We start from the raw sequence: 18,647 nt of genomic DNA, 5'->3' as shown, positions 1-18,647 counted from the left end.
GATTCAGTTAACAAACGATGAGACGCAGGGCGCCCTTGGGTTAAAACGATTTTTATAAAAAAAAAGGTCTAAGACATTGAAATAATTTAGATTTCGCTCAGAGATAAAACAAAATTGTCTTTACGTAGTTAAAGTAGGCAAAACATGAAGTTTGTGTCGGACATTGTTACGTGCCCCACCAGATCCGCCCCTGGCCAATGGTTTCTACTATTTGTTAATTACCTTCCTAAAAACCTTAATGATTCGAATTGGAAAACGTAGAGAGAAAGGTAACTTAAGAAATAAAGGAAGCTTCGTGGCGAAGAGTCGTTGTGAAAGGTGTCTATCGTCTGATTTTTTTTCGGAGTGAGAAAACACCAATTTAAAACATTCTTTGTGTCAATGGAAACCGCAATCAACCGCAGGAATGTAGATTGTAGTAAAAGATGAAAGCAACTTTAAAGTTGGCACATAGAATCGCAGATGTTTTACTTTCGTTTCACTTAACGTGTGATGACTTTTCATTAAAATGTAATTATAAATAAGATCATTTAATAAAAGGCAAACACTGTGTAAAGCGAAAAACTCTACGCCTAGTATCCCTCATCTACAAAAACAACACACCCCCTTCAAATTAGAACGAACATTTATTTACTGCAAAAAATATATAGTTTGTTATAACCAATTAACTAACTCTCTTTTTATTACTTATAAGCGGGATAGATAATAAAGAGTCAATTCACATTGTTCTGCTTTACCGTTTCCGCAAACGTCGCTCTACTGCTATGTCCAAAAACAAAGCCTAATAGTGCAATGTCCAGCGTTTTGTTTTGCTATGCGACAACAATTTTACGCGTATCGCGTCACAACCATATTTTCGGCCTGACGCCGCGCCGACATGGAAGTCGCAGCGTGGAGAAAACACGACATTCCGTGGCGCAAATGTACACACATAAACAGACAGTGCACTGTGGCGGGCCCGTCGCTGGTGTATTGGTCAGGGCCGTCAATGCGCAGGGTCATGAGAACCGCTGCGACTTAATTGCGCCTCAATTAATACGTCGCGGCGGAGGTGTTGCTCGCTCACGGGATTCGGGTTACAGTTTTTCATTTAGAAAGGGCCTTTGTGTGGCGGGTGCCTCAAAGAACGAGCCCCGTGTCACAGCGTCTGCCGCTTGGTCGCATATCGAGGAATTCCTTTGCCAACCTTTGCCTGCCGCGACGCGTGGGAATTCATATCGCCGTCGCGTGTACCCCTTTGATTCGGCGGGTATCTTTAAATCCTAATAATAAACTATAGCCATCAATGGTGCAGACTTTTTTCCAACTGATACGCGGATTTTATATAGGCGCGTAACTACAAACACGCTCATACTTTAAAATCGTAGCTTTTGACAGTGTTGAATGATACGGCACTTGTTCGTAAAAGGGATTATAATGATTATCTAGAATATCCCAACTGACTACAAACAGAAAAAAGTTGCAGTTTAAGATACCATTAGTTTAATGGTGAAAATAACGGCCCTAATAGACATAAAAAGCGATATGCCTTTTTGTTCAAACGTTTCGGCAAATGATAGCATATAACTGATGATGGCATGAGCATTTGCCGAAACGTTTGAACAATAAAACATGTCGCTTTTTATGTCTATTTTGGCCGTTATTTTCACCATTAAACTTATGAACAGATCCGTATATAGTGTTCCAAGATACCATTAGTTTGTGAACAGTATTGCGCTGTACCTCAGAGATCAATAATAACCAAAACACGCAGCCATAGACACCGGAAAAGAGTGCGTACAAATTCCGAGTCCTGTTCTCCATGTGGCATTAATCGTGGTGATTAGACGGCTTGTTTGTATTACACGCAATCGTGCTTTACATCAGCCAAAGGTAAATCAGGAAAGCCGCCTCAAACAATGGATCGTTAACTGGGGGGGAGACGGCCTAGATGTAGGGGTATTTCTGTTGTAATGATTTTATGTAGGAAGTAGGCAGGTATGGTATGTATAAGTTTACCTGACTTACTTAAGCTATTGTTAACCCTAGTGGCGGCGGACTTGCATCAAATCAGCATATGTATTTTGGTTTGTGAACAATTGTCCGCTGAAGTCCATTTGGCAACGTCACCAGAAGGTGTAGTGTTGTCTTCAATTGTGTTCACTTCAATCGCGGAACGTTCTGCGCTCTTTGCCCAGTGCGAAGCAGGGCGCACAAAACTCACGGAGAGATCATTACTTATGAGTCCATAATTAATTTGCGCTATATCCTCTTTCGCAAAAGGTAATTTAGATCTTCCGGTGCCTGCATTTAGCGCCAATTAAAGTGCGCGGATTTGTTTGCCAAGCAAATGCGCGACCGCATTGCTTGAAACGTAAACAGCTTTTCATAACAACGGCCGATTCACATTTGCAAATAGGTATAGTGTATATGACTGAAAGTATTGCAGGTCAGTTCGCTGAAGGTTTGGGACCGAATGAGGGCGTTTGTTTGAGTAAGCGTGTTTATGCACGGGAGACGCATGGCGAAGCGCAGTATTTTAATAACCCGTTGTTCCACGTCATAATGCGGCGATCAAGGGGTGAGGGGTCAAGTCGCCGCTGCGACGTACGACATGTGCACCTCCAGCAATGCACTCAATTAAACTCGGCTAATTTCGGACTGGATTATATTCATTTTCGTCACAGAGTATGGGCCACGACAAGTCTTGTTTTCGCGGGACGAAGTTATCGAGTGTCGTTTTGTCTATTTTTGGCTGGATTCTACTTTTCAACAAACATGGCGTTTTTTGTGCTCGCGAATGGCCTGTTCCCATATGTTATTTTAGCAAAAAAATAAATTCGATATTTTTTTATTATAGACTTGGACATAAATATGTCCGTTGTATGTGTTGTCACATATATGAGACAGAACACTATCATAAAATATTACCTAATCATAACGATTTAAAACTATAACCATACGATTTAAACCACTGTACATTATGGACCATGAGCGTCAAGTTGTATTCTATCGTGTTCCTCAAGCTTTACGACGTTGCTATCGAACGATTGAAATTATTTTATTTTATTAGGAAAGGTCATGTGACCGCTAAGGTAACATCCCGCATCGTGTGACTGTACACGAGATGTAACTGCCCAGATCAAGGTGCAAGTGGACACGTACTAGGCCTTACCTAAGGGCAAGGTTCCACGTTGTGCCGCCCGAACTCACCTGACCTCGGTCCTGTGCCGCTACCTGCAATAATTCCCAGCTTTCGTCCAACAATAGTAATGCAGCAGCGAGCGCTCTACTAGGCCCTGGGCCAAGCCGCGTCGCTGTCTCAGTGCGGACAAGATCGGGAACAGACACTCTTCAGTAGGTTTGTAAGTAGAGAGCAGTCGTTTAGTAAACCTGTGGGTTGTGGCGCATGGCGTCACTACGTAAGGGCGCTACGGCGACGTTAAAACGATAGAACCGCGGTTAATAGCTTATTGTCTTTGGAGCGCGCGGGAGAAGGTGTAGGTGAAAGAATATTCGACGAAGCGAGCTACCGTCTCGGCATCGGAGTGCTGTGTAACACAACGCGCGATTTACTGCCTTGTTTTGCTTGATCAATATTTCCGCTAACTCGCGTCAATGATATAAATTTAAAGCGAAATTCACGGGCCCGCGAAAAGTCGCCACCTGTTTGTTTCCCGGCTACGGGCGCGGGTCATTCCGAATCGCGGCACTGTTGGTGAAAGTGTGAGCGGAAAAGTAGACAGAAGCGACCTCGCGTCGGGACGTTGCTTGTTATAAACAGAATTCGATTAGCGTTACATCGCCTCCATGCCCTTTTTGCAGCCCAGTATCTCCTGATACGGAAATGTAGTATCATATATATACTTTTTAATTCACACGCAGCGGAGAGACAGTGTGACTTGCAAACCATTAGCGGGCTTAATGGAAAGTTACGCGCATTGGTGGATATAATTGAGGGTTATATTAAACAGTGCAATTCTTTTTCGACTATACGTTGTAGCGTACTCCAGTGCTATTGTTGAATATAACGGTCTATTAAAACGAACTAACGAAGTGCGAGGTATTTTTTAATAGTGTCGTGTTTATTCTAGGCCCTCAAGCGTCTTCCTTTAAACTTGCAGGAAACCTTGCATCAAACTTCGCTAGAGCCCGCACAGATAAGCATGGCGAGCATTAGTGGATCAACCTTTTTAAGGAGGCTGTTCATTAAATTACCCACTAACGATACTTCGTATCATCTTAGTTGTTTCGTGTTAGACCATAGCAATACTAGACTGAACTGTTGTGGGTGAGACTTGTAGCGGTCCTATCGGGGAAAATATGGCCGGTTTAACTTCGCCGAGGTACCAGGAAAGTCCAGCAGCACACAGCACCCTGGCCGTACTTTTGAGGGACAATAAGCAGCCCAGCGAGAGTTTGGAAAGTCATTACGACAGCACGCCAAGCTCGTCTTTGGAAATGGAAGGTAAACAATTATTTTAGATTGATCAATTTTGGTTTGATTGTCAACTATACCCCTAAATGATGTACTTAAAGAGTTTATAAAGTTCATGTTAAATTATGTTATGCAAATAGATTTAAATTTCATATAAATATTTTGGCTATGCGATTTGTGAATAATACAGAACACTATATGTTTTAAGCAAAGAGAAATTGTCAAACAGACATTTATCCATGTAGCTAATAACGCCCGAGAAGAGGAAAATTGTAAACAGCGTTAGATAATATAATATACATTTTTCCTTGTCAGAGGAGGTTGCCGATTCTGCGAAATCAGTGGAGAACAACGAGCAACCTTATGACCTGAGCATTCGAAAACGAATCATGTCAAAGCCGAACTGTCCAGGTGTGTTTCCGTCTTTTTGCCCACGAATTTCGATGGAATAGCGTAACGCTATTAATCACATGGATGTCTGATTGTCTGTTTATCGAAAGAGATATGACCTCTACATGCCACCTCCGATTTTCTATTATGTTTCATTCGAATTATTTATAACCAACAACAAAATTTTAATTTTAAATTTTTCTCGAAATTAGTGAAGGCTGTACAAATTTGCTATTTAAAATAAATTAGACAGTAGGTATGTCTCCATAAACGTCCCTTTTATTTTTAAAACTGTTATGTTGTATTCTTTGATATCTTGGGACGAATAAACAAACTTATCTTTACCGTGGGAATAATTTTCGGTATGGCGATAAATATTGCCACCAGGTAAAAACATATTTGCACAAATAATTTTCGAGTATATATACTTTAAAGTTTAAACGTTTAATTGCCATTCGGTAACTTTAGAAAAGCTACACCAATCCATAACAAAATAATATAGTTAAGTACTAAAATTACTACTTTAAAATTGCTATAAACTTGTGTCATACAATATAGTTAGGAATTTGTATTAATCTAAATTTTCTAAAGAAGCAGTGCTGGCAAGGAGAGCATTGCAATTATCAGTCATGTATTCTATTTTGCATGCAACAAATAAACAAAACAATGTTTAAAATAAACATAGTTTGGTTATCACTGTAAGCCCCCTTATTTTTGCCATCCCGGTATGAAAAAGAACTTAAAGTTAATCGCGTTGTTTGCAGACAAGTCATCTCACCGCCCGTTTGCAAACGTCGCCTGGCCATTGGTCAGCGCAGCCGCTCAAAATGGCGAATACACTCAAGAAACATCTGCACCGGCAGCGCACAACGGCCACACCGGCAAGTCAGACACTTCGTCACACGGGAGAGGGGAGGATGACGATTCGACAGTGGGCAGCATGCTGCGCGGGATGAATCAGCTTCGTCACAAACGCCTTCTGTGCGACGTCTCGTTTTTGTTGCGCGGCGAAGTAAGTGCAAACTAATTGAAAAACATGCATCCATGAACGGCGAAATTAAATCCAAACATGGAGCTGTCGCTATATAACGAATTATGTGCTATGTCAATTCGTTAATTCACTTTGAAGCAGATTCAAGGGTTTTCTGAGCATGACTCAAGACATTTAATCCAATCGAAATTCTAGAAATAACGGTCATTCAAAAGTACAACTTTTTACAAATAACGTATTGCTTGGTTTAATGGGATATCATAGGATTTTTTTTATTTCGCCATTGGGTTAACCAAGGCGCAAAGTCGCGTCGTCTGGATTTTAGTACGTATCGTTTCGTGGAGATTAAGTTGGAGCACGAACACCAGAGAAAGGCGAGAAGCACGTAATAAGGTAAATCTCGCCGGGCAACACAGCGTCGCGACAGGTTCCTGTGTTTTCCACTTTTTTCTCCGCCACCCGTTCCCCCCTAAGCCCTTTGCGGCCATGTCGCCGCTTGTAAGCGCTCACCCCAAGACGTAACAAAGGCGTGTCAATCAGGATAAAGCTGTCAGTAGGCTGGAGGCTTGCAACAGGCACATCACAATCTAAGGAAGTCGTCTTTAGGTAATTGGCCATTCAGATTACGATACCTTGGGACCAAACTTCCACAGGTAGCCTACAACGCCGCAACTTCCATACCTTTTCGTCGAATTGCCTGCTTAGAATAACTTGCAACACATAAACAACCCCTTGGCAATTTCCGGACTAAGCGCCATAAAAAATCCCAGTAAAATATGGGGTAATGGAGATAAGATCCTCCTATCAGTTTTTCCGAGCTTTGCAAAGTTGTACGCTGAACTATCCGCAAATTTCGTTAAGCAGTTTAATTATTTCGCTTAAAGAGTTCTAATAAAAGCTTATAAACAACAATTAAAAAAAATGACAAAGTTATATATATGTATAATATATGCATATATTTGTTTGGCTGGTGTGATATGTATTACCGGGACCACCTTTTGGCTTGTAGCAAGCTTCCGTGGTTCATATGGCATCTGATCGACGTCTTACAACAGATCGCCCGCCCGTAATATGTGAAACCCCAGCAAGTAACTTCTCAGAAACGTGTAAGCGTGCGCAATATAACCAGGAACATTTCCTCGTTTGCAGGAGTTCCATGCGCACAAGGCGGTGATGGCGGCCTGCAGCGAATACTGCCACGAGAGGATCATACAGCTGTCCGAGTGCCACTCACAGGTTTCTTGCTAACATTTACTTGTATTTGTTTAAGCGAAAAACACGGTGTCAATATGTTATAGTTTGCATACAACCGGCATACTTGAAAGATGTGGATGTGCATATATGCAGGGTGCAGAGTTACTGCACTGCAACAAACTTTAATTGTATTCGCTTTGACACAGAATACGTTTAATATATTGTTTTAATTTTACATTTTGGGGGTTGTTTTAAATGCACACAATTGTTAAGTTATTGTGTTTTGCAATCACTTATAAAACCAATCTCTCTTACCACTATAGACACCCCTGTGCATTTGCAAATAGCGAATTGTGCAACACTGCTCGAAAACTAGCTACCGTTCTATGTCACCTTAGTTTCATGTTGATCAATTACCAACGTCATTAGGTAAAACAATATCGTCACAGGACAATCGGGGTAGTTTTGTTGAGGGATTGAAACTCTCTCTCTGACGGGCTGTATCGCGCAACAACTGCCTAGGGTCGTGTCAGCGTGATGATGATCATTTTGCACGTCGCGCGTATTATAATTTCGAGCGGGGTCAGGCGAGTGCTTTCGCTAGCTTTTCGACAAAGTAAAATGAATCACCTGCGACGAAAAAGCTAGAAAATGGCGAGCGACTCCGACCTCGGTTGACAGCTCGCTTTGACATTCGACTCTCGCTGTCCTTTAAGAACGCGACGAGTTCGCCTTGAAGTTCTGGGGCGTTCGCCGAAACTACAGCTCAATGTTTATGCTGCGGGATGATCAAAAATGCCACATAAAAAGCAGGAGGCAATCAGAAATATTAGTATTACAGCATAGACAAGCTGTCAACACAGGTTATAGCCAAAAAATACCAAGCACCTTTAGCGTATCATAAAACATAAATAAGGAATGAAAACTGATGTTTTCTTTTTTTTAAAAATGTAACGAAATTAAGGTGCACAAATAATGCATATAGTGGAACCTATTTGAGGCGCCATTCCATTAAGCTTCCAAGAAAGCCACCCGTGACCAACGTCCAACGCACATGCGAGACCTGTTCCGGCGTTTGGCCCACATAAACCATACGAAACATATACGACGGTGATTTATGCGTTTTGACTTCCCAGACGAACCAACCTCTTGCAATCACGCTCAGTGACGCGCTGAGCTGCGACGGGCTGCGAACCCTACTCGACTTCGTGTACACTGGCAAGTTAGAAGTCAATGACGACGGTGCATTGCTCGAGGAAACACTGCTCGTCGCCAACCATCTGCGAGTTCCCAAACTGGTTCACGCCTGCAACCAGCACAGGTGGAAAATCCGCGGGCGTTGTGTTGGCCGAATGCCAGCCCGGTGTTCTAAATAAGTGCCTTGCGAATGCCACACAGCAGTCCATTTTTTAAATGCATGCGATTTACACGCAATCTGCGTTTCGCCAAATGCAGCTGATTCTCGCGCAACGTTAAAGCAGAAACGAAAAAATTGAAGGATTTGCTGAATCTAACAGTGTTAACAAATTGATTAAAAAAGTAGCAACATGTTTATCGATTGTTTTAACTCGCTTAGGCTTCGGCTTATACTGTCGAAACAGATATTGTAATGACAATATTATTTTTTTGCAACAGATTTGAGGCGGAAAACAGAAGGACCGCTTTATCATCCCTAAACCCGTTGCAACTAAAATCAGGTTAGCAGATTGCTTTACTTTATGCTTCACAATATTTGTTTACTCTAAATAATTATGCGCTGCCGTCATGCTCTATAATACATTGGCCACAAAATGCATTGACAAGTTGAAACGAAAACAAATGACGCAATAAATTAATTCAAACCATCAACGCATTCCCCTTATAATTAACGACATTTCAACCATCTTACGGTCGTTATGGCAGAACCATAACTTTGAAACGGCCTCACTGTAAATAGTTTTCCGCTTATAATAAATATTGTTTAGAAGCGGCAGATGTTGGCAGCGCGGGCGCGTCATCACCTCCATCATCGCTGGATCTAAGCGGCGAGGTAAGCTCGAGAAGGTGCTCGAACAAAAAACACCTAATTTGGTTTACTGCTTACCTAAAATATCTTTATACGATGGGGACGCGGAAGTTTGGCTTCCAACTCCTGCATTTTTTTTCACCGATGACAGCGATCCTCAGACTCCGTTTCACAACATATGCTGAGCTATTTTAATTACTTGATGTCACACCTAAACGCAACCTGCGCTAGGTGATACAAATGACTGCGCAAATGAAGTGTTGCAACCTGTTGTAGTACGTAGAAGGAAGCGATTATGCTTAGCGTATCTGATAAAGTAAAAGCGCGCGTACCCGCGCAATGCGCACATTTATCTTAAGTCATTTAAAAAGGGCATGGTTGACGCAGTTTATTAAATGTCGATAATCGACGATTAATAACATCATTTATTTGAACACGTGCAGAGCTGCGGATTAGAATCAAAGGAAAGGTGTGTCGACTTGTACAGACCACTGCAGGAGGCTTTCCACCCAACTAAACCCCGTCGAGCTTCTGGTAAGTTACGAATTAATTAATAACTGCAATATACTAATATTCGCATTTTAGATCGATAGGTTTTCTTGACGAATGGACGAAATTTTTTTAGGCATCGCTCTGCAGCCTTATAGCGAATGCCTTGCGGATCTTCTCATTTGCCGTTGATTGATTGGCGATATAGGTTTTTTTCGGTCAATTAGCACCCGAGCGAAATTCGAGGGCTATTTCGTAGGTTTATTGTTGCGTTTGGCGCTTGACAAGTGTTTCCATCTGGAATGCCTTTGTGATTCAACGTCCGATTTGCTGCAGAATCCTACGCGTCAATGTTGGACGATCGCGAAATGCGAGAGCGACCCTGGATGCTTGGCCAGAGCGGATCCATTTTCATTCCTCCCGACGAAGTTGTACGAATCCTGCATCACTCAAAGTCCGAAGGAGAGGCTGGCAACAACTCAGACCACGGTTCCGGTAAGCTATTGTGTTATATGAGACAACGGAAATTGTTTTGTTTTATCGGACAATTGAAAATTTAATGAAGATTACAAAGTAGTAATTGTTTGGTTAGCGTATACGACGGTTTATTTATTACAATTTGTTATTTTATTAGTACCGTTGTTTATTTGCCTTATGCTAACGGGTCCCAGAGGAGCACAATTAAGGTTATTAAGTTAAGAACGCTCAACCTCTTTTCATTAACACGACAAACTTCTGAAAATAAAATCACAAATTGTACATATTTGTTGTCAGTATATATAAAATACAGCGTACCATATTGACGCTAAAAAAATCTATATAAAAAAATTCGCGCGCGCGCAGACCTGTGCAGTAACGGAAGCGGAGGGCGTAGCAGCAGAATGGGTTTGGCAAAATGCGAGGATGGCAGACGGGCGGACGTCGGCGCCGATGTTTACCAGCCCGTACACTGGAAAAAGCGCGAGTTCAACGGAAGACGAGCGGAAAAGCACCAGCAGCAGATAACGCACGGCAACGCGCGTTCACCCTTTACTCCCAACGGCAACACCGACGAAGGTATTTTGTTTGGCAACAACTTGCATGTAGTAGTCGGGATTTTGACGTTCGGCACTTGCGCTTTTATGGCTGCAGCCCGACGCCGCTCAACAATATATTATTTTTTTAAATCCTGAAAAAATATTAGCATGGTAATTCGCAGTAGCATGGTAATTGTTTTATGTCAGAGTATAACAATCAATATTCAAAAAATAGAAACCATTTTATAAATTTCATTGTTTTTATAAAAAAAAAGGTTAAAGCTAACTGGTTTAAATCCATAACGCCGTGAAATTTGTTAAAACTTTGAACAATCGAAATTGAACGATTCGCGTTATCAGTCTGTAGCTGGATTAAGTCGACAAAACACGCAAAAAAAAATAAAGGTTCAAGCGGCTCTTAACCATGAAAATTGAGTCAAATTTCTCTTAAATAGATTAGCGCTCTAAATTGTGTAAAATAATTCTTCCAAAATATTACTAGAAAATGAAAACAAAATAAAAACTAAACAATTCAACGTGTCACACAGTGTTCAGCGACAACGAGCCTGCCACGTCGGCGTCCGCCGAGTTCGCCCGCCGCCTGAGCACAAGCATGGCGGCCAACGCCGGCGCCATAAAGAGCTACTTCCCGTACGCGGGCTTCGCTCCGGGCCGAGGCAGCGGCGGTCACCTGGAGAGCTTGCTGCCTGTGCCGCCATACACCGACCTAACCTCGCCGTTCATCCCATCCCTTTTTGCGTTTCCCTTCGGCTCGAACGGCAGGAACGCGGCGCTGGATGCTGTGAGTTGTGTTTTTTTTTCTGTTGCCCAGTCGATTATTATATTATACGAACGAACTCACCAATGCTTATGAACTGCGCACGCATTTTTATTCTATTTTCTAACTAAAAAAAAGTAAAGAAAGTACTAGTAAAGTAAAGGGTAAAGGGGTGGTGGATTTTTCTTCCCATTGGTCAAAAAGGAGGCTGGGAATGCATGAAGTGTCAGTAATAGGTTCGGGCCCAGTCCTCAGACAACCATTCTCCCAAAGGGAGATGGTGCCGCCACTTGGAGGTAGGGCCCGAGTTAAACTGCGCATCGGCAGAAGGTCAACATTTTCGACTTTTTGTTGTGGTGTAAGTAATAATATAAGTGCCACTATAAGTAATAATTTTAGTACTACTGGCCAAAAAAACGGTGTTACCCAGAAAAAAAATGCCAGGACACAAACCCCACAATGATCACGGTTAAAGACCCCCTGTGCACATCTACACACTGAAACGCAAACTTTTATACAAACTATTCAGGCAATCTTCTTCAGGACAAATTAACTTGTAAACCTTGCAGTATATATACAGTAAAGAAAAACGACGAAAAACCAAAGTGGCAAAACGAATTTTTGTCGTTTTTTTTTCACTGTATATATACCTTTCTGCAAGGTTACAAGTTAATTTGCCCTGAAGAAGATTGCCTGAATAGGTAATCGAAACGGCGGCACAGAATAAATATTTGTCAGAAGAACCCTCTTTAAAATTGATATAATGCCTGGCAGCAACAGTATATTCATTTTATACAAACTTCCAATGTATATATACGGTGTCCAGTTGCCCACGTCGTTGCCGTTGTTTTTCTTGATTTTGATCGGACCGCTTCAAGTTCGCTGTTCGAGCTCCCCGTAAAGCAAGCACCCGAAGGGCGGACAAAATAAGGCCGCTTCGCCGAACTTCGCGCGCATTCGCCGATCGAAGGTTTCTGTTAACATCCTCCGTGTTTTACAAGTAACCAGCTAGGTTGATTTGGCGCGCGCCTGGCGCAACACGACGCCCGGGCAGACGATCGCGCAAAATTCACTGGGAATTTAGGTTTATAAATAACCCACGGCGACATGTCGTGTGCGGCTTTCGGAAAAATAACATCCTATATATGATTTGTCAGAGAATTACTCAAAATTTTATAGAGCATAGTGACATTATTAGTTATGTTACTTCGCGTATTTCCATGGATGAATGTAGAATATGAACGTCGTATATTAATCTAAAATCTATCGCGATTTGTACACAATCTAAAGCCAATTGTATTGCAGCTCGAGAGGATTTTTTTTTAATTACATAATATTAAAAGCAACCAGAAAATTGTTAAACTTTGCATTTTGCAGCATTCGCTTTCGTACTTGCGAAACCGGGCCCAAAGCTACGACGTCAACCAGCACGCGAGATTTCGCCGCGACGCCCACCCGCTTTTGGCGCCCTCATGCGGCCCAATAATCAGTTCACTACTCGGACACCAACAGTCGCCCTTCCACTACCATGCACCTGATCGAGGCATCGGCAGCAACGGTCAGGTGAACGGCAACAACAACAACAACCCGCCACAAAGAAGGTAGGTCGAGCCTCCTTTGGGATCTCCGCTTGATATCGTAAAACAACAGCAGTTTATTAAGATATATATATCAACTGAGTGAATATTCGACGCTTTGTATTGATTGAGTGATATTCAGTACAAAGGGTATCGCTAGTCAAAGGCGTGTCAGTAAACTGAAATGATTTAGCATCAACGTGTTTGCAGAAAAACTACGTCGCCTGAAAGCAATGGTTTGAATCGTTTCCATGCCATCAAGCGGCAGAGAAGCGAAAGCGCCACCAACTCCTTTTCCCCAATTAGCCTGAACATGTAAGTTCTTTTGACTGTAGCATTATTATTTAGCGATGTGATAACTCTTTTTAAATCAGCCTTGTTTTTTCCGATATGTGGAAATCTTTTTTTACTTTTGAATCCCGGCAGGAACTCGACTGACCAGCTGCCAAAGCAGACTTCAGTTGGACAAGCCAATGCGTCTGCGGTTAACGGGACGGCACGCTCGAAAAATGACACCTCGAGCTACAGGCTCAAGAACTTCCTTAAAAAGACCCCAGGTAGTTATATACCTAACTGCCGTTGCGTATTCTGATGATGTCTGTGGTGTGGGAGCGGTACCCTGTCGTACAAACCAATGGGCCGCGACTTACTGGTTGGGAAGCACTGCTTTAAAATATCTATGAAGTTAAAGCATGATTAAACACATTGACAAAATACCATCATCGAATAAAGCAAAATGAAAATGATTTTCCTTTCCAATGCACAAAAACAAATTAGTTCAATTGAATACTTGCAGAATCCGGGAAGCCTTACAAGTGTTTGCTCTGCGACGCAAACTTTAACAGACCGGCCAACCTGAAGACCCACATGAGGATTCACAGTGGCGAGAAGCCGTACAAATGCGAAAACTGCGGCGCCCGATTCGTGCAGGTTGCTCACCTGAGGGCTCACATTCTTATCCACACCGGCGAAAAGCCGTACCCTTGCACTGTTTGCGGAACCAAGTAAGGGTCTACAGGCCAAAATACAAATAGTCATTTTAATTGTTTGTAAACGACAACCCGAAACTCGTTATAGTTTTGCAAAATATTGTGATTTGGGAAACGTACAAAAATGCACTTTTTTAACCTAGGTTACTGTGATTTCTGTCGTACTAACAGACAATTACTTTTGTCAATATCAGTAGATCTCAAATATTTTTTCTTGTGACGCATTTCCAAAAGTTTGTGGGACTTTCGACGCACATCGATATGAATTTATCTCATATTTATTGTTTTATTATTTGTTTGTATCTAAAAATATAAAGCAGTTGTTGCAGTTTCTTTGTAACAATAAGTTCCAAAATTCAAATGTTAGGAAACAATTGCCTCATATTTACCAGATTTTTTACCGCACTGGAGTTTGGGTAAAAATACAATATTTGTGCGACGACCGTATAGGAAATTTGAACGGAGCACAGTAGAAGAACCTCTGGTCTATATACGGAAGAAAGCTTATTTAAAACTATTATGAAATTATAGGCGTAACTCTTATTGGATGTTCCTCATATGATTAATTAGATACACAAAGATTAGAGTCACCCTATAATTGTTCAAACGCCAATGATTCATCGTTACACGCATCTTAGCCTACTTGACACATCGCTATCAATCACTATAAGATTTCGGGCGACTGGGGAAAGTTTTAAACACCACAGCGCGACACGTGTAGTGACAACACTTAATTGTATCACCTGAATTTCCTTTTTCTAAGTCGTTAGAAGAACCATAGAAAGAAAACAAGACTAAGGCCTTAAACAAATGCAATGGCTTTACCACACAACAAACAGAACAACAAAAATATAAAAAGGTCATAAACTGGTTGATAAGTATTTGCAACAATGGCTTATTTCGAAATAAATATGTCATCTTGAGGGAAACATTCCCGTTTGCCAATCCTATGATCGTCGAAAATATAAAGCCCTCCAACCAATTTACCCTAATTTTAAACTATACTTAAATGTTGGTTTTCTGTCCAGATTCCGGCACCTGCAGACGCTCAAATCTCACTTGCGAATTCATACCGGCGAAAAGCCTTACTCGTGCGAACAGTGCAGCGTGCAATTCCGCCACAAGAGTCAGCTGCGGTTGCACTTGCGAACCAAACATGGAATACAAACGAATACAAAGAAAACTTACAAACAGGTATTTTATACACTTTATTTCCACCAATATTACAGTGAGCACATGCCCGCTACTTTATTAATCTATACGTTTCAAATATTTCTAAATGGTTATAGCCGTTTGATTACCTTAAATTGAGAGAGGATTGCTTTACATTAGGTTCAAATATACATAAAGGTTTAATTTTAATACAGTTAGGTAAATAACAAAGCGTTGATCTCTGTTTTTAAAAATAACAGGTTCCTGGATTGAGCAGCGCTGACATTTGTGCCCACATCAAACGGGCACAAGAAGCAGTAAAAACGCAAGCCCCAAACAAGGTAAAAATTGCCCAGTTTTGTAACTATTGTTAAAAAAGTGCTTCCACTTTTCATATTGTTATTATCGGTAAATGAGTACGAAACTACAACTTGAACTTGGGCGATATATGTTTGGCAAATATTAAGTGAAACAACTATTAAAAATTCAGAGTCTAACTCTAAAATGTTGTTTATGCACCCGTTTATTTATAAACTCATTGGAAAATTAAAATGATTATTTATATTATGTGTGTTGTAGGCCTATACTTACGGTATTTAATCAGATGATTTTTTGGGTGTTTAAAGCATAAAATTGACGTCGAGGTTTTACTTAGATTTGTTTGTTAATATCACACCGCCTTGATATGTCGATGGAATTAGAGGTTTAACAACGTCGTTGTGGGACGTCATACTAATTACTTAACCCAGAACCTCCAAAAATAAAACTTAAGAACATACGTTTCAATCAGTTCATTAATTCGTCAAATCAAAGTTACAACTATGTTTTAGTTGAACGAAACGCCCGAAATGATGAAACATCACGACGGGCCGGCCACAAGCAACAATTCCTTCGACAACGGGTTCGTGCAAACGTTGACACCGGAAAACTTAAAATGTATGTCTTCTTTGTAAGTGAGAGTATTTTAGTTAGGTCTATTCTTGCAAAACACAATAGATAATATTTTAAAATCAGTTTCTTTTTTGCGTAACATTACATTTTGCTTCGAGTATGCAGTATTGTAAACAAGTCATTTTGCAATGAATCAAGTCCCAGTCAAGTCATTTGAAAAATAAACTTAAGGCCAAGTCAAGTCTTTTCCAAACTAACAAGTCAAGTTCCAGTCCAAGTCATCGGTTGCCAAAGTCAAGTCCTAGTCAAGTCATTATGAGAGCAAGTCAATTTCAAGTCATGCCATTGACATAAAAGTAAACTTTTAAACTATTAAAATTGGTAAATTCGTCCGATTATAAGCAACAATTTAACTAATAAACGCAATATACAGCAATAAAGTGTTCTATGTGAAAAACTTAGTTGTGAAAAACTTTTCAAGTCAATGACTTAAGTAATTGTAACACTGCGAAAATGCGATACGTCAAGTTCATCATGGGTTCAGTTTCAGCACATACAAGATTGACCATGAACTGTTGAAATTTAGATGCGGAAAAGCCTGTCTAAAACCGTTCGTGTTTTAAGGCAGGAGTGAAGAGCCGTCATCGGGCGACGCGTCGCAGCTGAGGCCGCTTGGTGGAAACAGTGGGCTTTTTAAGATCAACATGAAAGCGCGACTTGAGACGATTGGCGAGAGCGCGTCGCGATTCGATCTCCCATCACTGGCGATGACGGGCGGACACAGAGTTGGCATCAACGTGCCGTGAACAAAGGCAGGATCGATTACCGCTAAATCATATGCGGTCGACTTTGCAAGACTCCGCCCCACCAAACAACGTTTCATTGTGAATAGGGCAGGTGGCACCGCAGAACAAGTTTCACTGTCGTTTTCCATACGTTTTATCGCACAAAACCCAAAAGACGTAGCCTATTTACTGTAGTTGTATGTGGACTTCTTCGCAAACTAGCCGGCCTGTTAAGTTTTTTTTTACCGAACAAACAATCATGCAGCGCCGCGGAAGGGGCAACTGCCAGACTGATTCCTCTCGGTTATTTGTATTTAATGTTTTTTTGTTAACGAAGTCTTGTGATTATTTTGCGACTATTTTCAGCGCCGTTTAAATAAATGTATGTATCCAGGAAAAATTAAAGAAATACCGGTGCGAAGCTGTTGCAGGTTTAGTTTAAGCCGAGCTGCAAAGTGCACAATGGTTTTCCTGACAAATCTATCCTAAAATTGGGCTCACGAAACAGGTTGATATTGCAAATGACAACAGTTGATATTTATTAGATAAACTTCAAAATAAAATGTTTATACTTGGAAGCATTAGGATCCGAAATATTCAGGCATACTTTCAGTTTACTATAATAAGCAGGCGAGGATCTATGAATTTTGCTTAGGGACCATGACAATTTTTTCAGAGATGACGTCCAAAAGTTACGATGCTAGATAAGTCCAACGTTGAAAGTTTGTAATTTTGGCCCAATTATCTTGCTAGAAAAATTACGTAGAAGCTTGTATAAAATAATTACGGGTGGCAAACTACATACGTCATCACAGACCAGCGTGCTTATTTGTTCGTCTCTTAATTGTGAATAATGCAAATTAGTTTTCTACATAATATACAGTAATTAAATTTTAAAATATGCCTAATTTAAAATTCCAAGCGCAACAATTCCTTCATTTGTGGTGCTGCGCAACCGTTATACCGCGACGTTCCCGTAGGTCTTTTACTTTTAAGGTTACGAAAATGGTAGATCAAGGCAGGCATTTTGGCATTGTACAACAATCCAGGTGTAACTTTCCGAACTTTACTTAATAATTCAAAACTTTTTAAAACCTATTTTACGTTCAATCGCCCTAAGTTAAATTTGAAAACAGTTTTTAGCTAACTCAACTGACAAGGAATAGACATATACAGCAATTATTTTCTAACTTTACACCAAAGTGGAAACGGAGTTTATTATCAATACGGTCTAAACCCCCCAAAAAAGTTTTCGCCGCCTTTGCCGCGTTTGGTCACAAATCGTTCCATTTTCTTTGGGCTAGTTGCCTAGTATATTTACTTATGTTTTCTATTGACAATCTTCATATATTTCGTGGGTGTGCGCTGAATTCTTTTTAGCTCTGTTAGTGTGCCGCAATTAAAAAAAAGTTGCGGAGCCATGGCTTAAAACATCTGCTTTTATAAACACCAGGTCCAGATAGTTGTGAAATTAGCCCAAAAGGCTTTACGGTAAAGGAATATTGCCAGAATTCCGTTCCGATAAAACAGTTATTTCCGAAAATAAAACAGTTATTTTTCGGAATACCGCTAAAAGAATTTGTTTGAATGAGGCCGTCTTCCATAAAGTACCGTAGTTTTTCTAATTTTGCTCTTTAGATGTTTTAGCGTAGCCTATAACCCTTTTGAGAAACAACATCTATTGGCCAACATCCCGTTCGTCGGGTGGCACTTCTAAAATGACATGTTTTGTAAGCCTATAAATTAGGGGCAAATGCGCTTTTGCGCTTGAATTTCTATGCTCCTACAAAATTGCACATTTGAGCAAGAATTTCACTTGTAATAAAATTGTAAGACCCCCATTTATATGTTTGGAGACGTCACACTATGACGTATTTTGTGACGCCATACCTAAATGACCCCATCCCCTACAAAAAAGCTATTTCTGGTGACTGTTTGGAAGCGTCCCGATTTTAAGCCCCAACAAAATGGTA

At 40.8% G+C, this 18,647-nt stretch overlaps 1 protein-coding gene across 1 annotated transcript; it reads left to right on the top strand.

Moving 5' to 3' along the window:
- The first annotated feature begins 4,302 nt into the window (after window positions 1–4,302).
- On the top strand, window positions 4,303–16,779 carry LOC146167926 (uncharacterized). The gene is made up of 19 exons (XM_083386172.1): window positions 4,303–4,447; window positions 4,733–4,828; window positions 5,572–5,819; window positions 6,948–7,034; window positions 8,129–8,313; window positions 8,628–8,689; window positions 8,957–9,021; window positions 9,441–9,531; window positions 9,823–9,981; window positions 10,330–10,542; window positions 11,051–11,304; window positions 12,658–12,881; window positions 13,068–13,172; window positions 13,284–13,414; window positions 13,654–13,861; window positions 14,875–15,040; window positions 15,259–15,339; window positions 15,829–15,934; window positions 16,514–16,779. The coding sequence occupies exons 1-19, from the start codon at window positions 4,303–4,305 to the stop codon at window positions 16,693–16,695; spliced, it is 2,808 nt and encodes a 935-aa protein (XP_083242298.1). The 3' UTR covers window positions 16,696–16,779.
- Window positions 16,780–18,647: the final 1,868 nt, after the last annotated feature.

This window comes from Ascidiella aspersa, chromosome 1 (genome assembly GCF_963924565.1).
Source record: "Ascidiella aspersa chromosome 1, kaAscAspe10.2, whole genome shotgun sequence".
Taxonomy (NCBI): domain Eukaryota; kingdom Metazoa; phylum Chordata; class Ascidiacea; order Phlebobranchia; family Ascidiidae; genus Ascidiella; species Ascidiella aspersa.
Note: the sequence above shows the minus strand (reverse complement) of the source record. Positions and strands in the feature narration are given on the sequence as shown.